Source organism: Clytia hemisphaerica, unplaced genomic scaffold (assembly GCF_902728285.1).
Source record: "Clytia hemisphaerica strain Z4C2 unplaced genomic scaffold, Clytia hemisphaerica genome assembly, whole genome shotgun sequence".
NCBI classification, from domain to species: domain Eukaryota; kingdom Metazoa; phylum Cnidaria; class Hydrozoa; order Leptothecata; family Clytiidae; genus Clytia; species Clytia hemisphaerica.
In genome coordinates this window covers 289,551-316,136 of record NW_027103826.1, presented here as the reverse complement: position 1 = coordinate 316,136, position 26,586 = coordinate 289,551, and the positions used below count along the sequence as shown (strand labels likewise).

The 26,586-nt window shown below is 35.2% G+C and overlaps 3 protein-coding genes and 1 non-coding gene across 4 annotated transcripts in view; 3 read left to right on the top strand and 1 right to left on the bottom strand.

Annotated features, from left to right (window-relative positions):
• The window catches only part of LOC136806764 (uncharacterized), a 26,963-nt gene extending 377 nt beyond the window's left edge, over positions 1-26,586 (bottom strand). The window contains exons 1-3 of the mRNA XM_067063347.1: positions 26,533-26,586; positions 1,125-1,439; positions 35-231 (exon numbers count right to left, since the gene is read on the bottom strand). Coding sequence (XP_066919448.1) covers positions 35-231; positions 1,125-1,439; positions 26,533-26,567 — 547 coding nt within the window. The 5' untranslated portion in view covers positions 26,568-26,586. The remainder of the gene's footprint in view (positions 1-34; positions 232-1,124; positions 1,440-26,532) is intronic.
• On the top strand, positions 10,083-10,156 carry Trnai-aau (transfer RNA isoleucine (anticodon AAU)). Its single transcript has one exon. It is a non-coding gene; the product is annotated as a tRNA-Ile (tRNA).
• LOC136806766 (zinc metalloproteinase nas-14-like) lies at positions 12,573-17,771 on the top strand. The gene is made up of 7 exons (XM_067063350.1): positions 12,573-12,615; positions 13,275-13,376; positions 13,752-13,919; positions 14,752-14,863; positions 15,451-15,641; positions 16,455-16,548; positions 16,940-17,771. Exons 1-7 carry the CDS (start codon positions 12,573-12,575, stop codon positions 17,769-17,771), a joined length of 1,542 nt encoding a protein of 513 aa, XP_066919451.1.
• On the top strand, positions 22,144-25,823 carry LOC136806765 (mucin-21-like). Its single transcript, XM_067063348.1, has 5 exons — positions 22,144-22,189; positions 22,664-22,775; positions 23,538-23,713; positions 23,882-23,972; positions 24,251-25,823. Exons 1-5 carry the CDS (start codon positions 22,144-22,146, stop codon positions 25,821-25,823), a joined length of 1,998 nt encoding a protein of 665 aa, XP_066919449.1.

The window sequence follows — 26,586 nt, the reverse complement described above, 5'->3', positions numbered from 1 at the left end:
CTAGCCCTTCGGGCTTTTACAGAAATCTCAGTACTACATACGTTGATGATGAAATCAGAACCGGGTAATTTAGAATCACAAGAAGCCTTCTCTGCCAGACATGTGGTTTGAGCATCACCAACTTTGGAATTACATATCATGTTATCATCTAAGCATTTGATTTGTGCTTCACGTAATAATGTTAAAGTGACAATCAAGACAGCACAGTATAGAAAAGCACTGGGACAAAACCTGAAAAAAGAGCAAACATGATTGACAGTGGTCATAACAAGGTTTTTTGTTTCTGAGACAAAAATGGACCTTACACAGCAAAATCGCACATATTCTTGAAATTTTGCTGACTTATGCACTTTTTTGAGACGAAAAAGCCTCCTGTACAGGGGTTCCTGGCCATTCAAATCTCCGCTCTTTCCAATGTTCAGTTAAGTCGAAACCACACGCAAACAATCGAAAAACTGTCTAGAAATCCTAGATTACTGGGATATCCACGTAAAAAAGCTGACAATCAACGTCGTTTCAACGTTTATCTAATGTTCACAACGCCCATATAAGGGAATGGTCAGAAAGTATCTACTAGGGAGGTCAAAATTTTATTTCATCAATATAGATTTCAAATGTACCAGCAACAGTGGCGTATCCACCGCGGTAGGGGGGCGGTGGTTGCAGGTAGGGCGATTGACCCCCCAAAAATAATTGACCGAAAAGGACAAAGTTTTCCCAATAGAATGTGAAGGCGCCTGCAGTTTTTATGGCCTTTTTCTGACTACTGTTGAACTTTTTAAGGCCTCCTTTAAGCTGTTTTCGAACAGAAAACTCGTGGGTACGATTCTGGCAGCTGATATTATCTATCATTGTAGCTTTAAATCATCCGTTTTGAGAGGTCAAAAAATAATTTATTTGGTCTATATTGGGAGGGGTACCAAAAATATTTGACTGGTTAGGGGGGGGGGGGGCTTGAAATTTTTTTTGAGGATATCAAGGGGGGGGTGCGAATTTGGAATATTTAAAGATATCCTCCACCCCACCTTAGTAGATACTTTCTGACCACTCCCTTAAGTTAGAGGAACGTGGAAATATAGTTGTGTACAAGCTGGCAAAAATATCGAAATTAATATATTTCTTACCAATGGAATTCTTTACCATGTCTCACAATCACGTTAAAGATGCCTTCCAAAAACAATAATCCAAGACAAATGGTCAAATACCAGTACTTATTATCATTCTCTTGTTTAACAATTATATAAACGCATAATAAGCCATGTATTAAGAAGAGTAACCGTGGAAATAATGCTCTAATGAATAGTCCAAGTAACGTTTTCCTTGACGCGTTATGTCGGTGATGTGTCGGTGATGACATCATCATTGATTCAATGGAACTGACCGATGATTGTTTTCGGTAAAGATTTTTCCGGTCTTTTTTTCCATGAAAAATGGAAGGTCTAAAGAGAAAAGAAACTAGAAGGTTTAAAACTCTCTAATTTCCAAGCAGATTCTGATGTCACTGTGTTGGTACGTATGCTAGATTTAAAGGGATTCGTAAGAGATTCTGTCCAGGGTTATGCACTGCTTTGATCATTTCTTTCAGATTTGGGATAAACATCAAACGAGGTTTTAGCGTGGCCATTGGCCGAAAGCAAAACAATTGTACCAAATTCAAGCGTAGATCGTAATAATAAACATAAAAGTTTAGAGCCCAGTCGCTTTCGTTTTCGTTTTCAAGCAAAAAGCAACGCGGTCTTGAATGTTTTAGACTAAGCTATAATTTAAATTCTGAGACATAAATCACAATCTAAGAAATAAGCCTGAAGCCGAAGAAATTTCACAAATAGTTTCTTTGCCGAAGAGAGTTTAAAGCCAGTATATATGGTATAAGGGTTTAAAAAAAAATTGATAGCATCTGTCTAGGCACGTTGAAACAAGTTTGACATTGAAAAAACTAATAGCCATAAGTCAGTGACCCAGTCAAATCAGAATTGATTGATAAAGTAACTTTTTCACACATTTCCTGTTAATCATGCGAATCAACTAAAATCAACTAAAACCTTCAAATAACTACATATTAAAAACTTATCAAGTTACGCTATAGTACCTGGTCTTAAATTACAGATCATAGCAGGCAGGCATCATTAAATTGGAAAATGAAGAAAATTGAAAACTATATCACAAATATTTTATTTCACGTAAGTTGAGTAATGGTTTCAAGTTCTTTCACTATTCAGTCGCGAAAATTTTCTTTGAAGTTTTTTTAAACAAATACTTATCAAAATATTACACAATTCTATTTCAAATATTTTCTTCTAAGGTTTACATTTTCAGTCATTTGTGAAAAAAATTTACTGGTAATTATAATAATTTAGGGTTTGAAGATTTCAGTTTCAAATATATTAGACTTAAAAAATTTTGATAAAAAATCCGAAGAATGTCCATTTTACGCCCATAAAACACTTATGTAAGTTCCCAGCTGGCACATAACGTTGTTTCAACGTTTATCTAACGTTCACAAGTTGAGACAATGTTTTGTGCCAGCTGGGTTCAACCCTTCGAGCATCTTCCTATTTTTTTACAGTACACGCTTTTTTTTTTAAGAATATCTCCTATAGAATATTAGGGTGAAATTGGCCAAATCGTAAGAATACCCTCTAGGGTGAGTTTCACAGAATTTGATAAGAATACAGTCATTTTGTATTTGGCTAACAGAAAAAAACTGCTTCCTTTGTTAGACTTGAATTTAAACTTTGAGGCAGAAATGTAAATCCAAAACTCTCAAATTGATCATTTTTTATGTTTGTAAGTTAAAAAAGTAAGAATACGTTAAGAATATTTCACCCTCAACTTTGGCAATTTCTTAAGAGTACTTGACGTGTACTAGGCGAAGCCAGGACCAGGCCCCTTAAATCTCAAGATTAACAAGTGTTATGACCTTGAAATTTTGATCAGTTGTAGATATGGATAATCAACGGATAATCAATAATATAACTAGAATCACGTATCAACTGATTGGTTCGTAAAATACCGGTCTGTAAAATACAGGTTAACCACCTGCTGTAACTCAAGAACAACTGAAGATCCTGGCCAGTGATAGATATTTACCATCTACGACAGTGTGAAAATTTCAATGGACCCTGCCTGCTTGTTATTTTACAGATCGGCCCGTATTTAAACCGAAATACATTGGTCCGATTTTGATGTGTTTTTTTATCTAAAAGCTAATTAAAGCAAACAGAGAAATTTCGGGCCGGTCCATAAAATACACGATACTAGCAGGTGAGAAAAATTGAATTACCTCCAAAATATGTGAAAAAATGAAAGTGAAAAAAAGTAATAGGGGATCTAAGAATCTAACTCAAAAGTAAAAGAAAAATTATGGGCATTTTTAAATTATGATGACATATTGACCCTCGCCATCAATGATACCAAAATCAAAGATGCAAATTCATTCTAGCTCAAGGCCGCCTCAATGAGGCACGAATGTTTAATGACCGTTAAGACCGACGAGTGCCTTTCAAAAGGGAAACATTAGACGAAGTAAATATTTCAATTCGGCCTATAAAAGCCTTTGAATCATCGAAGGCTCGTGCACGACACAACCATGTACGACAGACAACCACCACCTTTCTGGGGTAATATACCATGGCTCTACACCCAAAACAACTAGCAATCTCAATTAGACACAAGAGCAAAGATAAAGCTCTCACAAAATTAATAAAGTTTCATAACTGATAAAGCAAAAAGTCACAACTTTATATTAAATTTGGGTTTCTCGTATATAACTTCCTCTCTCCCACACATCAAAGTAGAAACTTATTTAGGATTTTCATCAAATGAAATTATGTATATTATCTCCAAGAGAATTTGGTTCATACCCACATGTGATTTTTCATCACATTGTAAAAAGCAGTAATTTATTCCAAAACGAAAAGGTTTCAACCTTTAAAATGGGCTCACGAGTTTTCTGTTTTATACATTACATGAAATTCCAAACTGGAATGTTTCCAGCTTGCACCAAACATTTTTTCATCGTTCATATAATGTTATATAAGGTAAGATGGAGTTTACGAAGACCCGCTGGGGGATACTTAGGCTCATGGAAGGTACGGGTATGTGCCACCCTTAAGGGTGCCTTTTTTGCTTTAAATTCCCTCCAAGGGTTACAAAAAAAACAAAAAACTATTTATCTCTAAAATGATTAAAGTTTAGGAAAGAGTCCAAAAATTCACAAAGTTTTTGTTGTTTTCCTTGATTTTAGACGCTTAATTTCCAATATTCAAAATTCGCAAACCTAGTACCCTCCCCGGGTGAAAACGTTGTGCTGGCTAGGAATTCCGTAAATAATTATTTTGTCAAACGTGAATGATGAGATAGATCACAAAAACACACTAAAAATATTACCTAATTATTTTCCAATCAAAGTCATTATAATTTGAAATTTTGTAAATATCTGAAACACTTTAACTGATACTAACAACGTTTAAGAAATGCCCATCTAACGTCCACAAATTTCGTAAAACAGAGACGAATTTTTATCACTTGTTGAGGTGGTTTTATACGAAATACCGCAAGTTGGTCTAATGTCGACATCCTTCTTCTAAATTCGACACCCCTCTTTAGGGATAGGAATAATAGGAAGGTTGGAGTCACTGATGGACTCCTCAACTGATTGCTAAGCAAAGAAAATTAGTTTCAATCAGCGATCCCGACCTTCCTATTATTCTCTTAAAAAGGGTGACGAAATTATAAGAGGGAGGTCGACATTAGACCAACTTACGGTATGTAGGTTGGTTCCAAAATAAAAATATAAGAAGGCCAAAAAAATCGATCGCTGTAGAGACAGTTGCCCTGTGCTTCCCCTGCCACCACACTACTGCTAACAGCAAAAAGTCCATATAGAATTTAACTTAAAAAGTAAATTCTCTTACATATAAAGATAAACTACAGTATCATGACAACGAAACACAGCACTTATTTGAATTTATCCTCTAATACTGTTGAATTGACATATTATTCAGAGATTGCTCACTTGTTGATGTTTGTTGACTTAACTGAGTACCTTTGGTTTTCTTCAACAAGTTTAATATAAATTCCAAATGTTCAGGTTTTTTAATAAGAACATCCAAAGCCTTAAGATATTCTTATATAGTTTGCTCTTATATCAGAGAACATATGTACAGGGTTATCAGGCGGAATGCAGGGAGACTGAGGAGACTTCAGCCTCCCCACTTTTGAGCAAATGAATTTTTTTCTCAGACTCTTAGCGAGCCTACCTGTCCGTCTTAGGGATGACTTTGACATGTTTTGAAAAATCAAATATTCGAGCAGATTGTATTTTGGTAATTTTAAAATTTAGCTTTATTTGGAGAGAATGTAATTCAAATATTGGAGCATAGATTGTATTATAAATGTTTGATTTGTTTAATCTGCCTGTCTGTGCATCTGTTGACAAACTGAATTGTTGAACTCTTACAAACAACATGAAATTATCCCCAAAAATAAAATAATGGAATTTTATCAACATTTGTAATGAAAACCCGGGGGGGGGGTACTTAGGCAAATAGAGGGTACGGTATGTGCCGCCCTTAAGGGTACCTTTTTTGGATTTCCAAAGTCCCGCTAATGTTCGGAAAAATCAGAAAATCAAATTTCAGTCCCACTAAGGGTCGGAAACAAAGATAGGAAAACCACTCCTTTTCAGTTACGGTAAGGGTCCAAAGTTCGAAATTCGGGAGGCACCCCCCCCGTCAGCTTGCTAGTACCCCCTCCCCCCGGGAATAAAAACTACAATGAAAATATCAATAAGACAAACTCGTTTCCAGTTCCTTAGTTAACTTTTTATAATTCTGATAACACTCTTTAAAGGTATTGTTATCAACGTCCATCAGTTATGTAATTTTAAAAGTGCAAGTGGTCCTGGATACAACATTGTCAATGAGAAACCACTTAATTTCCATCGAATCGGTATTTAACCCAGCTTATCAATTCCACCAGTTCTCGCTGAAAAATTATCGAGACAAGGGTGAAGAGAAATGAGAAATGTGTTAGGCAAAGTTGACTCAAATAATACTTATTTTACAATACTCCTAGACACCTTTTACATTAGTTTTTTCATAGAGTCAAAGATATAGATTAGTAGGAGCAGTCCCCAAGAACAAATCCAAGTCAGCCTAAATTCGCTAGTTCTTATCCAGGGCACATGATATCACACATTTTATCCTTTTATGTACAAGCTTTTGTATAAGAACAATTTCATAAGATCAACGAGGCTCAAAAAATATATCAAAAAATAAGAATAATATAAGAACACTAATGATAAGCCTGAAATGGTTGTAGAGTTTGCAAATCAAGGGCAAAATTGTAAAATTTTGGTATTAAGCCCAAAATATCTCAGTTTTCCCTCGAAATGAGTACAATATAAGGCTCGAAGATCAAAAAATGCAACAGCCAAGTCTCACAAAAAAACTATAGGTTCTTATCAAATAAGAGTGTATTATGGAAAGGTCCTAAAGTCACGCCAATAAATGATATTTTAAATTTCAGACTTTAGAATACAGTTGGCGCTCTCTAATTCGACCTTTTACTATTCGGTACAATGTGATCATACGCTCCCTTATTCGATGAAATCAAGAAGTCAACAAGAAACTCTCATAAACGACGCTCCCTTATTCGATGAAAATCCAATTCCCCTTGAAGATCGAATTAGAGAGCGTCAACTATACATGTAAATTCAACCTCCTGAAACAGTAAAGCGAAAGTCCTTTCCAAAGCATATTTTGATACCTCACTCATGACGGGTTAAGATAAATCATAGTTTTCTATATAAGATAAAGACAAAATTTTGTGTTTCTAAGAAAGGTCAAGTTACAAATGTTTGCAGTCGATTTCAGCTGATGGACAGTATCATATCCCTTTAACTGCCCGTCGTTTTTTTTAAGGTTCGACCTATTTGCCGCGGGAAAAAAAAAGTTCGACCTATTTGCCACGGGAAAAGAAGGTTCGACCTATTTGCCCGATGTCGGCATTTGCCGACATGGTCAAAAGGTAGCGATTTTGACTTCATTTTCTGAATAATATATGAAGTATCAGCCAAGGACTATAATTTTGAGTTGAACATTGTTGAATAGTTATTTTTCAACATAGAAAAGCTTTTAACTATTATCCTTTTTCATTTCAAACCATCTAATACAAAATCTTTGTAGAAGTGTTAAATTTTTGGGCAAAGGAATGGAAAGCGCCGATGTCGGCAAATCCCGACATGGGCAAAGAAATCGAAAATGCTCATGTCGGCAAATCCCGACATGGGCAAAGAAATCGAAAATGCTCATGTCGGCATATGCCGACATGGGCAGTTAAAGGGATATTATGATTGTGACAGCAATAAAAAACGTCCCATTTGATCAGTCTAAAAATCCAGTATAATTCTGCGACATAACGGGGCCAGTGAAGTAAAATTTGACCTTTATAATCCAGTCAAAAAAAAATAGTATCTTTAACAATTGACGAGCATTTTCTTGTACACCCCCTTCTCACAGACCAACTGGCGGGACCCCTTCCCACTGAAAAATTGGCCGAAATATCGTCCCGGTGGAAAATTATCCTCTAATTTTTGTCCCCATTGAAAAAAATCAAATAAACCGTTATTTTTGTCCCCACTGACTGAAAAAATCTGTGAGAAGGGGGTGTTCTTGCAGAAAAAAAGAATTCAAAAACGAATTTTCAAAAAAGTTTCTTCAAAATTCCTCTGTTAATGTGTAACAACTTCGCTTTAGTTTTCACAACCTGTCCAGAAAAAATCCAGCTATATAAAAATCAAGAAAACTGAAAACTGATAATTCTATCCCCCCTTTTTCACCAGTTCATTAGCATTTGAAAAAAAAGTCAGTGAAACATTTTCAAAATTCCCACGTTTTGAATTATAAGGGGTCAATATGGGGCAATGAGAAATTTATTTTTTCAACATTCTTATGATTATTATAATTTGGGCCATATGGGATCTGGTACATCGATGGGTCGCAGGACATCCGCGGGTCCCAGGCAGATGGTCGATAGGGTACTTTTTTTAAATATTAGGAAAAAAGAGCATTTTTTGAGAATAATTTGGAATCTAAGCTCATTTCAGAATAATTCTTTTGTTCAAAAATTTATCAAAAACTCAATTTCACACGAGTTTATTTTTCAAGTCTTAGGTATGGACCCGTTGGCCGACAAGACAGTATCCACAGTCATAAGGGCCACAAAAGATCATTTAAAGAAGATGCAAAGAAGACCTAAAAACACTCATCTGGCTGTAAAACACCTCAGTACGAGTTCTTCCTTAAAATATAGATCCCGTATACAGTTAAGTCTTCATACCTTGACCACACACGAGGAACAAAAATTTGTTCGAATGTAAAGAAATTTCGAGATATGGAGTAAGGTTTATAAGGCTTTGTTAAATGAAGGGAAAACTTGTTCGAGATTAAAAAGACTGACTAAAATCTAAAGTTTGAAATCTTCCCCATACAATACAATATCTAACAAGAAACCAGCCATGACAAAAAACCAATTTTTTTGTTATCCATATTTTTAATTCCCTCTCCTCTCAACTCGAGACATTAAATCAAACATGGGCTACTTCAAAGTACGACTTTTTTTCTTGAATGATTTCTTGAATGAGGCTCTTCTCAAGTAGATTTAGTGTTCTCTGATATTCTGATCTTTTTCATTAGAACATTGTAAACTTTTTGTGGTTAATTTTTGATTCAACATCCAATTTTAGTAGACAGCAATCTAAGAATATCTAAGAAAGTAAAACTTCAAATTTTTAGGGTGACTGTTATTTTTTGCCTATTTCATTTAGTCACAAACCGCTAAGGCAAATTGTCTTGCTATTTTGATTTGTGTTCGATTCTTATAAAAGATTCATAACATATAGCTTAGTATTTCATAAAAAATCTGCTATTTACCTACGACTTTTGTTCAAGATGAAACTTTTAAACCAACACGATAAAAATTAAGCAAAAAAAATTGGAAAATCTAGAAAATTCGCAAATGTGTATTTTTACATCATTGATTTAGTGAAAGTATTTTAGATTGGGAAAATATGTTCTGATGTTGCCAATAGCAGCAAACATAACAATGTGTATAAAATGGCAGATTTTTTTTTTTTGATGAAGTTAGAAAAATATAGTTCCTTGAATTGTAATTTGATTTTCAATTGTTTTTACTAGGATATCGAATTATCAGAAGCAGATGCTTTAACAACAAGCAGTGAAATTCTTCTCAAGAACGACCCGCAAACCCGCAAAGGGGTTTTCTAAGCCAGAGTCAGAGAGATGGGTGAGCTAACCCGGGGGGGGGCATTCTAAAGGATAAAATAAGAATTTGCCGATTTTTTAAATTTTGTTAAACTTTATTCTGCATTATAAGGATCCTGAATTTTTGTCCGCGCGTACGGTCGTTTTAAAATCGAGTGCCAACCCCTGGGAACTGATTTGTTCATGTCGATCATGTTACCTGTTAGTTCAATTAAGTCTTCGAGATCAGCTTAAGACAATAAAATTCCAAAAAAAGTAAATCTTTCTTACGATCGATACGACGTAATCATTAAATTAACCGCACTTAAACGTTTTTTCTAATAAAAAACATCAAAAAATTTTGAAGCATTCGAATGTTCTTAACTTTTTGAGTTTAAATGTTCTTAACATGTTCTTATTTTCATCAGTCTGTAAGTAATTTTACCCAAACACAAACACTCCCCGCAAGGAGGAGTCATATTTCTACTCTTCAGAAAACAAGTGGATACTGTAAGGGTTCCCATTAATTAGAGAGGAGGTCATCAACAATCCCTACCTAACCTGGTTATGAAAATAATTTATAGCTTGGATATCCAGACTACACAATCCCCTCTGACGCGAGCTACATACATTCTTACAAACCTTCTCTCTCAAAGACACGTTTGATAATTAAAAGGTCGAACAAACACTTCAATACATCGAAGAAATGTATTGCAAACTGTACTTTTATTGTTCGTATAAAAAACTTTAAATCTGTTTATGATTGACAAACATCAAGACAAATATAAAAAGTTAAGAGGTTCTATACCATCTATCGGCCGGTTAGCTCAGTCGGTTAGAGCGTCGTGCTAATAACGCGAATGTCGTGGGTTCGACCCCCACACTGGCCATGTATTTATTGGGCTTTCCAGAAATAGTCCATGCCCCCCCCCTGTTGAGGATTATCGGATATAAACGATTTTTTTATTCAAAAGTGGATATCCAGGGGGTTAAATATCTACAAGGGAGCGGATATCCAGGGGGAAGGCATCTTTTAAGATAGGATATCCAGGGGGAGGTCTTTACTAATAAAGTAGGATATCCAGGGGGTTCGATAGTTCGAAAAATCAATATCCTCAACAGCGAGGGTAAAATGTTTTTCTGGAAAAACCCATTTCAAGTTTGTAAAAAATGTTTCGGTGGTCTTGATGGTGGCGATCGGCACCAAACCTTTCATTGGATCGGTTTTCAAACTTGTTTTAATTTCTCTTAGAACTTGTAGTTGATTCAAGCAGGTTAAACTTTTCGGAATTTGCTGAACTTCCTTATTAGACATTGAATAAACTCAACTCAACTCAATAAACTCTTACTCGAATTCGATCAACCGGTTTTACAGCAACTCGAATTTGATCAACTCGAATGAACTGAGATTTAAATTTGATCCATTTGCAACGAAATTTTCTTAAAATATCTACAATAATTTGTTCTAAAAAATTGTAGTGCTTTGGATTATCCTTTCAACGGTATAAAATTTGATGGAGAAATTCAACATTTGTTTTTTTTTAGTAAACAAGGCTTGATAAATCATTATAGCAGACAATATCATCATAACTCATTTAAGGTTAATCATATCATCATAAACAATGTTCTTTAATTAACCACTGTTTTGATGGGGTTTCGATCTAGTGATGCGAAACTTAAAAGAACCAAGCAAAATGCCAAGAATTTAATGGACATTCATAAAAATGAAAAAGGAAATCGTGAGTTTAATTAAGTCTTGAGTAATAAGTGAGTAATCTTGGAAAATCGAATGAAGTTAATGTCATTTGTTAAAGCTGAAGAATTTTATATCAGTTCTTCAAGTTGTATAGTTCCGCCGTGCTGCAATTTTTCGCAGCACTTTCACAGGGGTGCGTTCCGGTGGTACTAGGGTTGCGAGCTGAAGGGAGGGGGTGGTGCCGCCCGACTTTCGACCGTTGAACCCTTACAGGGTCTAAAAAGGAGAAAACAAAGGAACATTTTTTGAATTTTACGACCCTTATTGGGACAAGTTTGACCAATTCTAACCAAATATCGATCTTTCCGGGGGTAGAAAGTTGAAATTTTCCTATTTCTTCGACTCTTAGTGGGACTTTGGAAATCCTTAAGGGCGGCAAATACCGTATCCTCCATTTGCCTAAGATTTGACCTTGACATCTAAAAATAAGAACAATTCGATGCAAGAAAAGGTGTAAATCTAAATAAAAGTATCCTAGCAAAGTATAAGTTCTGCCGCTATATTGCTTCAGATTCCAATTTTTCAATTCTTGGTAAAAAAGGAGGTTTGAATTTCAAAGGGTCAACTCTGTATCAAATGTTCAATGGAGGACGTCATAATTGCAGAGCGTATCATATTAGAATTGGGAAAGATAAATTGGTTAAGCAGAAAATCTTCATTAAAACCTCTAATTAGATAATTGATTTAATCAAGTGATGCGAAACTAATTAGCGGGTTAATTCCAATCCGACATTTCTTGATAAAATCCACTCAGAACTTTTTACAAGACACTTCTGTTATTGGTTATTTTAAAGATTCCTAGTCGGAGCTAAATACCAAAATATACGATCCATAAACGGTACACAAGACAATAACGTCCAACATTTTTGAAGCCTTCGGAAGTTCTTAACTTTTTGAGTTTTAACCTTGTCATGTTCTTAAAATGTCCTTATTTTAATGATTTTTTGAGTATTTTTGTGCAATTTCCTTAGACTATGGGTCCGCGAAACCTTAAAATGTTCTTAACTAGTTCTTAATATTTTTTCCATCATAGCCTTCAGTTCTTATATAGTTTGTTCTTATATAAAAACGTGTATTTGAGCGTCCAAACAACATTAATATCTTTCTTTAGAATTATGATCCGCCGTTTCAAGGAACAGTGGACAACCTCTTTTTGTTATTTTCTTGTAAAAAAATCAACGTGACCCTTTTCAACCATTCTTAACCATTTGTAAGAAGCAATCAGCTTACGGCGGAGCTCCCTGGATGCTTTTCTCAGCGTTAATTAATAAAGAAGGAAAATTACTTTGTGAAAATAGTTTGGCTGGTCATAACGGCAAATACGTCAAACATTGCAAAATCGAGTTGATTCAAGGGGAAATCAGTGATTCAGATATAGATTGTGTGGCCGATGTGGTTACCATTTTTGCGAGTATAAAAAGGAGAAATTTTGGACATTCAAGATAAGAATACAGTATAACGGCTACGGAGGGCAGAAAAGGAAACATTATAGATTTTTGTTGTAAAATATATTGTCATTATTCGACCAGAATTAACAATCTCGACCAGATATGAAGATTATAGGATTTCTGATGATATCATTTACGATTACAGGTATGTCAAATTATTGAGTTTAAAAACCCGAAAAGGGAAAGAAAGGAATCTTCAAACTTTAAAACGAATTTAGCGCTTTCTGTTTGTGTGAAAACCACACGGGTCACGCGTTTCGAATGGGAAATAATTGGCTTCATTTTCCATCAAAGAGTCTTGACTTTAGGCGCTTCGGGGCTTTAAAGCAAATTTTACTATTTTTTTGTTGAAAAAGACATTGTGGAGCATTGAGTTTCAAGCCCAAAGGGCTAGAGACGAAACTTTAACCCTTCTCAGGCAAGAGAAATTGAAGCAACTTATTTCCCATCCAAAACGCGCATAGAACGCGCCGTAATCATGACGACGGATTTTATCTAGCGGTTCCTTTGTTTTGGAGGACTACATTTTTTGAAATCTAGCGATAGATTTTAGTTTTAATCAAATAAGTGGTTTCATTTCCCATCCATGAGTCTCGCCTCTAGTCCTTCGGGCTTGAAACTCAATGTTGTGGAGTCGAATAGCCTAGTAATCCAAGATTTCCAATATTTTCTACAGCTTGCAGGCTCGGCTAAGAGAAATATAGAACTGAGAGCGAAGTTAAAGCTGGGAACTAAGTTTTCTGGTGCAGGTTCTATACACCATTTCTTCATGACTTCAATATATAGTTTTTCATTTGATCTTAGGAGCTCTGGCATTACCAACGAATACAAATACTTTGGAGGGTTTACGAAAAGATGACGATAATGTTTTTGATCGAATTGAAATCATCAACAGGAAATACACAGGTGAGATTCTTTACAGCCTCTATGACATGATTAACAGGTTTGTTTCAGGGCTTAAAATAATGGTCATAGATCGGATTATGTCCCACTCAAATTGCTCCTTGTTCGATTCAACTTATAATATTCAAGCCACTCCAATCCACTTGAAATCGTTAACCCGATCTTTATGGTTTATAGGTTATACATTAAAGTAGTCATTATAGGCAAACCCTGTAATTTCTAGCTATTGAAAACATTTCTAGCCATATTATGTAAAGCACTGATGCTTTATACCTTCGCTGTAACAGTTTGAAAAAAAGACCGCTAAAAATCATTATCTTGTAGATATATTTATACTGATTTGAAACGAAGTCCAGCAATAATTTATTTTATTTTCAGATGAATTCAAGAACAACAGAGTGGAAAGCGACATTATGATAGACCCTAAAGTACAAGCTTTCTTGAAAAAGAAAACACAACATACTCGAACACGAAGAAACGTCATTAGTTTTAGAATCTTAGAATGGACAAACGGAATCATGCCGTATACTTTTGATGAAAACTTCAGTAAGACAACCTTAATTAATAGCTAAATACAATGGATCCACAATTCTAACATTCAAGGAGAACTACAGCGGGGTCTCCATAATTCGAGTCTTCATAATTAGCCTCTATAACTCGAATGTTTCTTTGACTTGAATAAGTTTTCTGATCCCTTCAGTTAAAAATGCCTTATGAACCTTACTCTATAACTCGAAATTTCCATAATTCAAACAAATTTGTGTTTCCCGTTCGACTAATAGAGACTCAACTGTAAAATTTGTTTGACTTGTAAAGATTTTCTCATAAGATCTTGTAACAAGAGAGCCAAGGAAATCTTGCTCGAGATAAGGAGACATTCTCGAGTTATAGGAGTTCGATTGATGGGGACTCTACTGTATGCTAAATTCAATATTCTACAGACGGGCCAAAATAGTAATAGGATATTCCGAAAAAAATTGCTCTGCGGTGCATTCAATGTTGACCTTCTCTCTTCTATAATATCAAAAGCTGAGTATAATTACATTAGGCGAGCATGCTAAGCCAAACGAACAAACCAAACAAATCTTAAATTTCAAATTTCCGTAGCTTAGAAAATATTAATTAATTGTTTAGTTAGTTGAGTAATGATGCTAGGAAATCACTCTACGACAATTACAGATTACTGTGAGTAGTCAAAGCAAAATTGTTAAGCTTATTTTCCTTCTCCTCTAGGCTAGATTAAGTATTTATTTTGTTGTTCGAATACTAAATAATAAGATCACTCCAAAGTAACCAAGCTAAAACTCTACGACTATGGCGGAGCAATCTGAGTGCTTTAAGCTAATAGGTTAATAATCTAATTTACTTTCCCCTCTAGAGTATATTTTGGAAGTGGAAGAAGCCATGCGGGTGATTGAATCTGTTTCATGTGTTCGGTTTGTGAAGAGAACAACTGAGAAATATTATGTCAATTTCTTTCATGGCACTGGGTAAGAATGCATCAAAGCACCCCTTGTCTTGGAGCCTTAAACGGTAGCTTCAAGTGGGTCCATATTTTACAAAAGGGGACGTTACAATCCTGTCTCAAAACCCCGGTGGAACTTTATCTCGAGCTTTATCTCTCTCAGTAGGGATGAAAATTTCTATTAGAATCCCAATCGGAATAGAAAATCTTTTGTTTCCAGTAGTTTGAAAAGGCCAGCAGGGATGGTGTTGGTGCGTAATTTTTCAAATTGAGCTTTACTTAGTAAGCATAGTGAGCTTCAGCCGAAATTTACCGTATGCTTATGAAAAAAATGAGTGTACAACAATCAGTAAAATTAAAAAAGATAGACTTGGGAATGTTCAACTATTGAAAAACGTTGCCAAGAAAATTGCCTCTCAAATCTCCTGCAGTTTTCGAGCGAATCGATTTTTAGTTAATCGATATAGAATTTCGAGAGACAAATTATTTTGTCAATCCTACATCCTATCTTAAGAGAAAAATATCAGAAATTTATCCTAATCTAAGAGGTACCCTACTTAAACTTGTTTTAAGGCCTTTTCTAAATTTCGGATAATTGTCTCTCTTTATTAGCTGCTGGTCAAGTGTTGGAAGAATTGGTCCACTCTCTGGCAACCCAAAACAACAGATTTCTATTGACCATGGTTGTGAATATCAGGGTGTTATCGTTCACGAAATCCTCCATGCACTTTCGTTTTATCATGAACAAAGTCGAGCAGATCGCACAGATCATATTATCATAAATTGGGATAATGTTGCAGGAGGTATGCGTGTCTTATTTTGAGCGAGTTTATGTATCTGTGTTTTTCTGCGGCGGAGACTGTAAGCTTATAATTTGTCCATCTCCTGACTCACTGGGACGACGGTAAATCAGCACTTATACCGTCCTTGATTTTTTTTGTTGGTCACAACTGCGGGGGTTTCCAAATCGCTTCAGTCACTCACTCGTCCTCAAAAGTGAAAATATATAAACTCAACATTTCTATCGTATTGTAATAATGTTAATCTAACGTCCATATAACGTTTGCCGAAAGACGTTAGTAATATTCAAATTATAGCACTGTCTCAAAATGAAGCTGGGTTTACAGTATCTTGGTTGTTTCAACGTCTATCTTACGTTCAATACGTCCGTATAGAAATTTTAGCGTAATCTAAAATGTTGTGAAAATTTTATTCAACCAAAGTCCACATGAAAAAATGTCAAAAAGTCAGTCATAAGTTGGATAAAAATTAGCAAAAATTTCTCCAGAAATTCCAGCTCAATATTCAACACCACCAAAAGTCACTACACTTTTTTATTTTATAAGAAAAATTTATAAAAACAATGAGCCTCAAAGTTGTCAAAAAATAAGAACAATTTAAGAACAATGCTGAGCATGAATTGTTAAATTTCAAGCAATTTAGGAGTCAAAGTAGTTAAAATTGGGTAAAAGTCCTAAAAACCTTATAAATAAGAACAGGATAAGAACAATTTAAGACTCAAAGTGCCAAAAAAAAAGAACAGCTGAGCCAAATAAAAAAATTACTGGTTTTTATAGAAAATAAGTCTAATCTAAGTTTCATTTTTGTTCTTATAGGACGAAACAATAACAACTTCTTCAAACATGGTACAGACTATACCGATTACTATGGAAGCCAATACGACACACAATCTTTGATGCAATATGGAAAGTAAGCCCATGTGTAGACCATTAAATTGTAGTCTGTTACAAGACCTTTCACCCTGTCCACGTTGTCCCCTTTGATATTTGTGAAAGTTTAGGACATTTGGCAATTTACAGTCAAAAATGCTCTAAAAGTGGCATTCATAGGTTCTGTTACCAAATTCAAATCATGATATTTTTATCATACTTCTAATTTCTTGGCTAATTCCATCATAAACTTTAACTTTGAGCCTAGAAAAAATACATTAACTTTCTCGAAAAAGGCCAACAATAGATTCGCGAAAATCACAAAGTTCCTACTTGCAAAAGTTTGTATCCCTAATTTTTTAGCGAATTTTATCAGGATTATTCTTATAAAAAAGACTGTAAGAGATTCCTTTTTTATTTTCCATTCCCAGCTATGCTTTTGCAAAAGACAACGACTTTATGACCATCATTTCAAAACGAAATCCAACTGAACGACTTGGGCAGCGACAAGGTTTGTCCGAGACAGACATTTTGAAACTGAATAACAAATATCAATGCCACAACAAACATATATGTACTGATCAATTCAGCATATGTTCAACTTATCCAAAATTTTGTGATGATTCACGTTGGCCCGAGTTTAAAAAGAACTGTCCAGTAACTTGTAAGATTTGCGATTCTACTACAACGACCACAACAGCAGCAACAGCAGCAACAGTAAAAACAACGACTACCCCTACAACGACAACTACTACCCCAACAACGACAACGAACACGCAAACTACCACAACAACCAGCCCAACAACTACAACGACCATCCAAACAACGACAGCGACGACCACCCCTGAAACGACAACGACCACCCCTGAAACTACAAAGACAACGACCACCACCCCTAAAACGTCAAAGAGCACTCTACCAAAATCAAAAACCACTACAGAAACAGCGATAAGTACAACAGAAAACATCACACCAAAAACAACTAAGACATCAACAACATCATCAACTTCAAAGCTTACTACAACAACAAAAACACTCTCAACTAAAGCAAAGTCTTCATTAAAATCAACTAGCACTTCATCACCAAAAACATTAGAACCTTCTACATCATCAACAATTATATCAACATTATCAACTCTACCACCAACTACAGAGGATAGCTCAACATCAACATCAACATCTTCGACACCTTCACCAAAATCTTCTTCACCAGCTCCCACAATAAAATCCTCAACAAATTTCAAATTTCTTCACCACGATTGAAATACCTTAATGGGCCATTTTCCATTTTATATCCAAACAGGGGGGGGGGTGGACAAACATTTCCAGGGGGTAATCAGAGAAGAAAAAGTATTTTTTCATTTTTCCAGGGGGTAAAAGTCTGATTTTAGTTCCTCCACCCTCACTTTTAAGATATGAAAATAATTTTTCCAAGAGTTCTTTTGCAAATTTTGACATTTTCCAGGGAGTATTCACACCTTTCCAAAAATCCTTCTTTGCCTTCAAAAGGTTCGTCCACCCTGCTGTATGGAAATTTTATGGAACAGCCGAATTCATGATATGCATCAGTGCAATGTCTTCGACATCAAATCAAGACCCAACAGCTGATTGGTTGTAAGTGACGTAAAATCAGTCAGTATGTCACTTGCTACCAATGAGCTGTTTAGTCCGTGATGTAATGTTAGAAGACATTGCAATGGTGCAAATCATAATTTGATATTCCCGTACGCACAGAGCATAAGGAATTATATAAACAATGGATAATTATTTTTAATTTAAAGAAACATATTTTATTTATTTAAGATTTTAAATATTTTTAGGATTGTAAGATTTGGGCTCGAATCTATCGAAACGTATATTTATAGACAGCAATTGAGGTGGATTGGTCACGTGAGTAGGATGGACTGGGATCGTCTTCCTCGGAAAATGCTTTCCTCATGGGTAGTATCGAAACGACCCAGGGGATGTCCTAAGATGACGTATGGTCGTTCAATTCGAAAATGTATGTCTAAATGTGGTATAAATGTTGATAATTGGTTTGTTATGGCTGGAAATCGTTTGGAATGGAATGCAATGATTAGAAATTTGTCTATATAATTTTTTTTTTTTTTTTCTTCTAGTTAGATTACCCTTTTTTTTTCTACTTTAGTATGTTTCATTTTTCATCTTAGTTATATACTTTTTGTGGTCACTTTAGCTTTAGGAGGTGCTGTGATCCTCACCTTTTGGTGAGGCCTATCCCCTTGCATGGGAAGGCATCTGTCTGTCTGTCTGTCTGCATTGGAATGCAATTTCTTATTTATTGACTAGTAGTGACCTAAATAGTGAGTTTTTTTGTCAATGATAGGAACTTCAAAAATTGGGTCTCTAGGCCAAAATGACTTTAATTCCTTCCATGCTCAATCAAAAGAAAATTATCCCCAGCAAAACTGGTTTGAAGCCTCGAAGGACCATATAATTAAAAAAAAAATTGGTATTTCATTAAACTTCAACTATCCAAGGCTCTGAGAGTTTTTTTGTACCTGTCGTCTAGACTTTTGAAGATTATTTTCTTCCTGATTTACTAACCTAGGATTTTTATCAAAACAAGTTCCTTGATCAAACTGACGCCGATTTGACATTTTAAATCATGTTGCCAACATATCATAAATATTATAAATATCTCTTAGCAATCGACCAGAAAACTCAATTAAAAGCTTGACCCAGTCAATTAAAGTTATCAACTTAATTGGGTAAAAATCTAAGTTATTAATTCATTATGAGTTCTTTTTTTTCCTCGATCGCCCAATTTACGATAAGAACAAGGATAGTCAAGACTACAGTATAAATGCTTTACTGAAATGAAGATTCTTAATAAAAGACCTCCCAAATAGAAAGAATCCTAACCCTCTGACAGCCTACTAATCAAATCTTTCCAGCTATTTTTCAATCTACAAGTTCATAACCATACAAAAGTTCCGTCCGTCTATATGTTCTTAAATTAAAGGGAAATAAAAAAAAAGCAAGGACGAGGAAGAATGACGCTGCATTACATGATTTTTTTTATAAGAGCATCCAAAATGTTTGAAGCCAAGCTTTGGCTGGTCTTAGCTTTTTGGGTTTTGAGCCTAAAATTGTTCTTAACATTTTCTTGTTCTTGTTTCCAACATTTTGTGAGCACTTTTTTCAATTTTCCTAAGAAATCGGACGATTCAAAGTCCACAAAGCCTTAACTTTTTGATCATCGAAGCCTTATGTTCATATAAAGTTTGTTCTAATAAAAAAACGTGTAGCGACATATAAATTTCATGAATTTATAACAGATTGAATCAGTAGACATTTATTCAAAGTTTTTTAAGAAACACCTATCGAATAACTCAAGAAACTTGAATAACTCAAGTGGAAGTTTTGTGAAATTTGTAAGCAATAGATCAAAGATGCAATTTTTCATGGTTTTGATATTAATTTGGCATGGTTAGTCTTAAATATTTCTAAAGAAGGTTTGCTTGAGCTGTATTTCTAGTCATAACAATGCTCATAAATTGCTGTTAAATTTGGATGTTCTAGACATAAAGTGTTACTGAAGGTAGGAGGGGGAGGGCGCTACTCCCCTGATAATTAGCCTCCTCTTTGATTCTTCAATGTTAAGCAAAGAACATCAGCAGAAATTTTTGACCCGGATAGGATCAAACCTTGTGCAACTTAGCAGGGTACTCCTTTTCAATTCAGTCTATGGAGAGTGACCCTCCCTACCGGGAGGTTTCATTTTGCGAAATAAAATATGATGGAAATATTTTGATGTAGGTAGTGATGGTCGATCAGTCGTGAAACTTTCGGAGCAGTTCCATCAAAGGCCACACACCCTGTTCGATGAAATTGAAAAAGCTAATGGCAAATACAATCAAGGTATGATTATTCGAAATGAACGGGTAGAGGTAAACAGTTTTCAATATACAAACTACACGGGTTTTTTTATAGGAAATATAAGACTTTGATGGCTAAATCATTAAGAACAACTTAAGAACATTTCAAGACTTCGTGGACTCTAAAACAGCTGATTTCTTTGGAAAATGGACAAAAGCACTTACAAAATGGTAAAAATAGAAACATGTTAAGCCTTAGACCACGAGAGACGCATATACACGTTCTAAATTTGCTAATATACCGAGTCTCAGACTTGAGGCCATAGCTCTTGATCACTTGATTTAAAGGGGAATAAACCGAATGCTTTTAGAAAGAGTACTTTTATGGCAATTTAAAGTTTTGAAGTTTCAACAAAAAAAAAATTCAACTTAAAAAAAACAAGCAACATGCTGAATGGACCTACCTGATGATGAAAGCTAGATAATAAGGCAATAAGGAGAAAAATGAAAACAATCAGTCAGATGATATAGCGTTTTGCGAGAATGCATAGCACATTTTAAATTTTATCATTGATTGTTGATGGGGGAAGAGGGAAGGGGAGTAGGGAAAATAGAAATAAAGAAATACTGTCTTTCCGGCGAAAATAGGTTGTTCCGGCAATTTTTGAATAGTTCCGGCTTCGAAAATCAATTTTTTTAAAAATTGAAACATGCTTGATGTTGGGCATTGCTATCAATAATGTTTTTGAATGAAAAAACAAACAATTATAAGAAAAAAATCCAATGAAAATCCAGAAAAACGGCGATTTCCAGCATATTTCCGGCATTTTCGGCCGGAAAAAAATGTTTTTCGAAAATCGGGCTCCGTCACATTTTAGGCATTGCCATTTTGCATCATTGTGCCAAAAATCAAAAAAAACTAATGAGCCAATCCTGAGAAAAGCTGGTAACAGACGTACGGACGAACGGACGAACGAACGGACGGACATCGGTTAATTTATAGGACCTCTACCCCACCGGGGTAGGTCCAAAAAACAGCGCGCACAAATGGTTAAGAACATTTCTAGACTAAAAACTCAAAAAACTTAACACTTAAGAATATCCAAAGGCTTTCAAATTTACTATTTGATTTTAGAATATTTTGAAACTGATATCATTCTTGACAGTGATCTGGCAAAAGTGTTGAACACAAAAGATGACGGCGAAATACATAACCGAAAACGTCGTGACGTTAGGATCGACCGGACTTGGACAAATGGTGTTGTTCCGTATAGATTTGCTGATGATTTCCGTAAGATACTTTTTAGTGAAGGTTTTCTAACTACTCTAACTACTTGACTGGATCGGGCTACCCGTATATAGGAAGCGTGCCCAAATTTAGAACAGACTAGTCCGCCATCTTGTTTTTAATTCTTCTCGTCAACAGCACGATTCAATTTTTTTTAATTCAAACGTTCGAGAATCTAAGGTAAATTGAAAAACAACATTGTGAACTATTTGACTTCAAAACTGGACACACTTCCAAGGGAAATCTGTGAGCAGTCAGCCTATCTAGTTTTTAAAAGTAAATGATATCTGCTGGTTTTCCTTTTAACTCTCTATTAACTTTTTCATACTCTAAGTACCCTATTGTCGATATCACTTAGTGCCTTGTGGGGGAGAAACTATATACTTAGAAAGTGAACTTTTCTGAGCTGATCGAATAATATCTGAGACGACACGAAGTCCCTCAATATCAACATCAAGCTGACAAACGATCGTTCTGCTTGGCGTGCAGCCATTAAGAGAGTAAGATGCCCGACCCAAGCTGCTGGGAGCAATGGGCGATAAAACCATGCAGTAAATTAGTTTCTCGCAAATCAACCGCTATACACACTGCTTATATACTTTCTAGAAAAAAACTTTTTTTCCTAAAAGGAAGGGCGGAAAACAAATTCGTTGTGATAACTTAGCACTAACTCCATCTAAGCCATAAAGTCGCTAACTTTCTAACATATTTACAATTTTTAGCTGTGTCACTTGCAGTTATAAATCTTTGAACTTATACTGAAGACTTATCTATTGGTCAAAAATGCCTTTCGGAAAGGGGATTGATTAATTAATCCATCGTGCCTTCTTTAATAATCTATAAAATTATAGCTTTAATACTAAACTAAGCATGCGCACCTCTTTTGCTGACAAATATTACAATATAATTTTATGGAGGGTGGCGACGAGAAATTACAGTCAGAATTACATAACAGAAATTACAAAAAATTTCTCTCTAGCTTTTCGGGGTTTCAAACTCAATGCTTACAACTTATTAACCCTCAGATCCACCAGACATAGTCGAACATGCAATGGGAGAGATAGAACGTGTTTCATGTGTTCGATTTGTCAAGAGAACGAATGAAAAGGACTTTGTTGAATTTATTCACGGTGGTGGGTAAGTTTATTGATAAACACCTTTTTTATAAGAAAAAACTATATAAGAATATCCAAAAAATTAAGAACAATAGGCTTAGCAGACTTTAAAACAACCGATTTCTTAGGAAAATGGGCAAAAATGCTCAAAAATGGTGAAAATAAGAAAATGTTAAATAAACATGTTAAGAACATTTTTAGACTTGAAACTCAAAAAGTTAAGAACATCCAAGGGGCTTCAAATATTTTGGATGTTCTTATAAAAAAACGTGTACTCCTGGTAAGTAAGTACAAAAGTAGCTTCAAATTGTTCAAGGCCATTGTAATGTCTACGTATTTGTACGCAGCAAAAATATTATTTTTGCCGTATGTCTGTAAACAGTGGAAAGATCCTAGAATATGGGCAGAGGATATTTCCCTGAGAAAGAGAAGGTTTAGCCATCATACAGTATGATAATTTACTGAGGCCAACCCTGGCTACCTTGTCACAATGGGTTCTACTTTTTGTTTTACTTTTCATGTAAATACTGTCCTTTTTTCATCATCTTTTATCTTTAAAATATATTCATAAACAGATGTTTCTAAAAGAACCCCTTGACTAATAGACGATAGTCCCAAAATTCATAAAATTTCGGTTTTCCATTCAAATTTAGACCCTAAATTTTCCAACATTCTAATATCGGGGGGGGGGGGGGGGGCACCCCCCATCATTTCGCAAACCTGGTACCCCCGGGTACGTAACTTAACAAACCACTATTGAGATCCGCTTTTACGATAATTTTAGATGTTACTCCAACATTGGACGTGTAGGAGGTCGACAACCAATATCTCTCAGTTTCGAATGCTTGTGGAGAGATATCATTATTCACGAGATTCTGCACACATTGGGTTTCTACCACGAACAAGCTCGATTGGATAGATTGGAACATATCTTCATCAATTGGGATAATATCCGAGAAGGTTAGTACCATGAATTTCAAATTTTGTTTGTTTATTTATGTTTTAATGTAATTTCGCGTTCTCTTTTAGGCGTTTAGGTTACCCGTATCCCCTCTGAGATGTTTTGATATAGGGGATACGCATCGTGTATAAAATTCAATTAATGTCAGTCTTTGTCATTCCTTTCAGATAGGATCGATCAATTTCGTTCATATAATATAGATGAAGCTGATTATTATGGTGGTGAATTTGACAAACATTCTATTATGATGTATAATAAGTAAGTCTCTTACCTCGTCTGCCTTAACTTAAATTTGAGTAAATAATCGGGTTACAAACACACTACACACTACATCATTTTAAAAGCTACTACAGTTGGTCAAAACAAGGTTTTTTCGCTGAGACGGAAAATGATTTTACGAAGCAAATCAGCACAATTTTTTGCAATTTTGGTAAATCATGCAGAATATTTTAACTGAAAAGCCTCTTTATTTACTTCACCAAGACGGAAGAACTTTTAATACTGTTTATACCAAGTCGCTTTTAACATTCTTTTAGCTGGATATCTTCAAAGGATCCAAACGCCATGTCCATCATTTCACGAACTGATCCAAACGAGCTCCTTGGTAGCGCTGATGGAATGTCGAAAACTGATATTTTGCAGCTCAACAATAAATATAAATGTCAACAAAAACAAAACACTTGTCTTGATAAATTAACCATTTGTACGCATGCGTATAAGAATCTTTGTGCATTGTGGCGAAAGTTTAGAGAAGATTGCCCTGTTACTTGTGATGTATGCAGGATAGCGACGACAAGACCAGCGCTATCAACAACTAATCTAAAACCATTAGCAACGCATTCACAACAATCGACAACGAATTCACAACCATCGACAACGAATTCACAACCATCGACAACAAATTCACAACAATCGACAACAAATTCACAAACATCGACAACAAACTCACAACCATCGACAACAAATTCAAAAGTATTGACAACAAATTCACAACCATCGACAACAAATTCACAAGCATCGACAACAAATTCACAAGCATCGACAACAAATTCACAACCATCGACAACAAATTCAAAAGTATTGACAACAAATTCACAACCATCGACAACTAATTCACAACCATCGACAACAAATTCACAACCATCGACAACGAATTCACAACCATCGACAACAAATTCAAAAGTATTGACAACAAATTCACAACCATCGACAACAAATTCACAAGCATCGACAACTAATTCACAACCATCGACAACAAATTCACAAGCATCGACAACAAATTCACAACCATCGACAACAAATTCAAAAGTATTGACAACAAATTCACAACCATCGACAAACAAATTCAACAAGCATCGACAACTACAATTCACAACCATCGACAACAAATTCACAAGCATCGACACCAAATTCACAACATCAACAACATCGACAACAAATTCAAAAGTATCGACAACAAATTCACAAGCATCGACAACTAATTCACAACCATCGACAACAAATTCACAACCATCGACAACGAATTCACAACCATCGACAACAAATTCACAAGCATCGACAACAAATTCACAACCATCGACAACAAATTCAAAAGTATCGGCAACAAATTCACAACCATCGACAACTAATTCACAACCATCGACAACAAATTCACAAGCATCAACAAATACCCCACAAATTTTATCGACAAAAACAAAACCTTTAACAACAGAATCACAACCATCGACAAGAGTTTCACAACCGGCGACAACAAATTCTGAGCCACTGACGATAACTTTAAAATCAACAATGACAAATTCACAAACACCAATAACAGCTTCACAAAATCCAACAGCAACACAATTGAAACAATCAACAAAAAATTCACAACCGCTGACAACAAACTCACAAACATCATCAACGAATTCCCAACCATCAACTACACCTCCAATTCCACCTACAACAATAAAGACGAAACCACGAACAACAATTTCCAGACAATCACCAGCAACTTCACAACAATCATCAACAAAATTGAAAATGTCAACAACAACTAAGTTACAAGAATCTATAACAAATACACAGCCACCAACAACAAATTCATCATTGACAATAAGCTCAAAAGAATGAACAGCAACCTTCCAAGAGTCATCAGCAATAGTCTCACAACTAACAACACTAATTCCAGAATCCTCAACATCAACTAAAAAGCCCTCAACAACCACAACAACAATGACAGGAGAACAACCTATCAACAATACTAAATGAACAAACTAACTTTACAATTCTGCCAATAAATAACCTAATTCACTGGTGGATTTAAGACAATAGAGTGACTACGTCGGTAACATGCGAAGGAGTACAACGCTCGTTAAAAGACAATAAAATTACTAACAATTACAAATCTCTTCTTCTGATAAGTTCGACGTGGTCTAAAACCGCCTATGTAATTCTACAATTTAGATTGTAACTTTAATTCACAACATTTTTATTTTGAAATATAGAATGCCTAGGGAGGAAATTGTCCAATTGGACGTGACTGTTTTTCTTACATCTCTCGAAAGAAGACAATTAATATTTAAGATCAGTAATCGAACAGATAAAACGAAAATAATCCAAAACATAAATGTTTTGTGGAAGAAATGAACAAAAACAGTCTCCATAACTCGAATACTCAGCGGGGAACTAATTTTTTTTTCGAATTATAGAAATTTCGACCGATTAATAAGACATTGCTGACTGGTGATGGTGAAGGGGCAGGTTGTTCGAATTGAGCAGGCATTTGAGTAATAGAGGTTCGAGTTCTGGAGACATTGTATTAAATGAAAAAGACACATACCTCTGTTTTTTCCATGGCGCCCGACGATCTGTCATTTTGTGTCAGAGCTGCAAA

What these genes read in the sequence shown, in the direction of transcription:
- LOC136806766 (XM_067063350.1), top strand. Translation starts at nt 12,573, where the DNA reads ATGAAGATTATAGGATTTCTGATGATATCATTTACGATTACAG. An exon ending in TTGGGATAATGTTGCAGGAG is followed by an intron (nt 15,642 to 16,454) that starts GTATGCGTGTCT and finishes TTGTTCTTATAG; the next exon opens with GACGAAACAATAACAACTTC. An exon ending in TCTTTGATGCAATATGGAAA is followed by an intron (nt 16,549 to 16,939) that starts GTAAGCCCATGT and finishes TTCCATTCCCAG; the next exon opens with CTATGCTTTTGCAAAAGACA.
- LOC136806765 (XM_067063348.1), top strand. Translation starts at nt 22,144, where the DNA reads ATGCCCGACCCAAGCTGCTGGGAGCAATGGGCGATAAAACCATGCA. An exon ending in ATGGGCGATAAAACCATGCA is followed by an intron (nt 22,190 to 22,663) that starts GTAAATTAGTTT and finishes ATTAACCCTCAG; the next exon opens with ATCCACCAGACATAGTCGAA. An exon ending in GAATTTATTCACGGTGGTGG is followed by an intron (nt 22,776 to 23,537) that starts GTAAGTTTATTG and finishes CGATAATTTTAG; the next exon opens with ATGTTACTCCAACATTGGAC.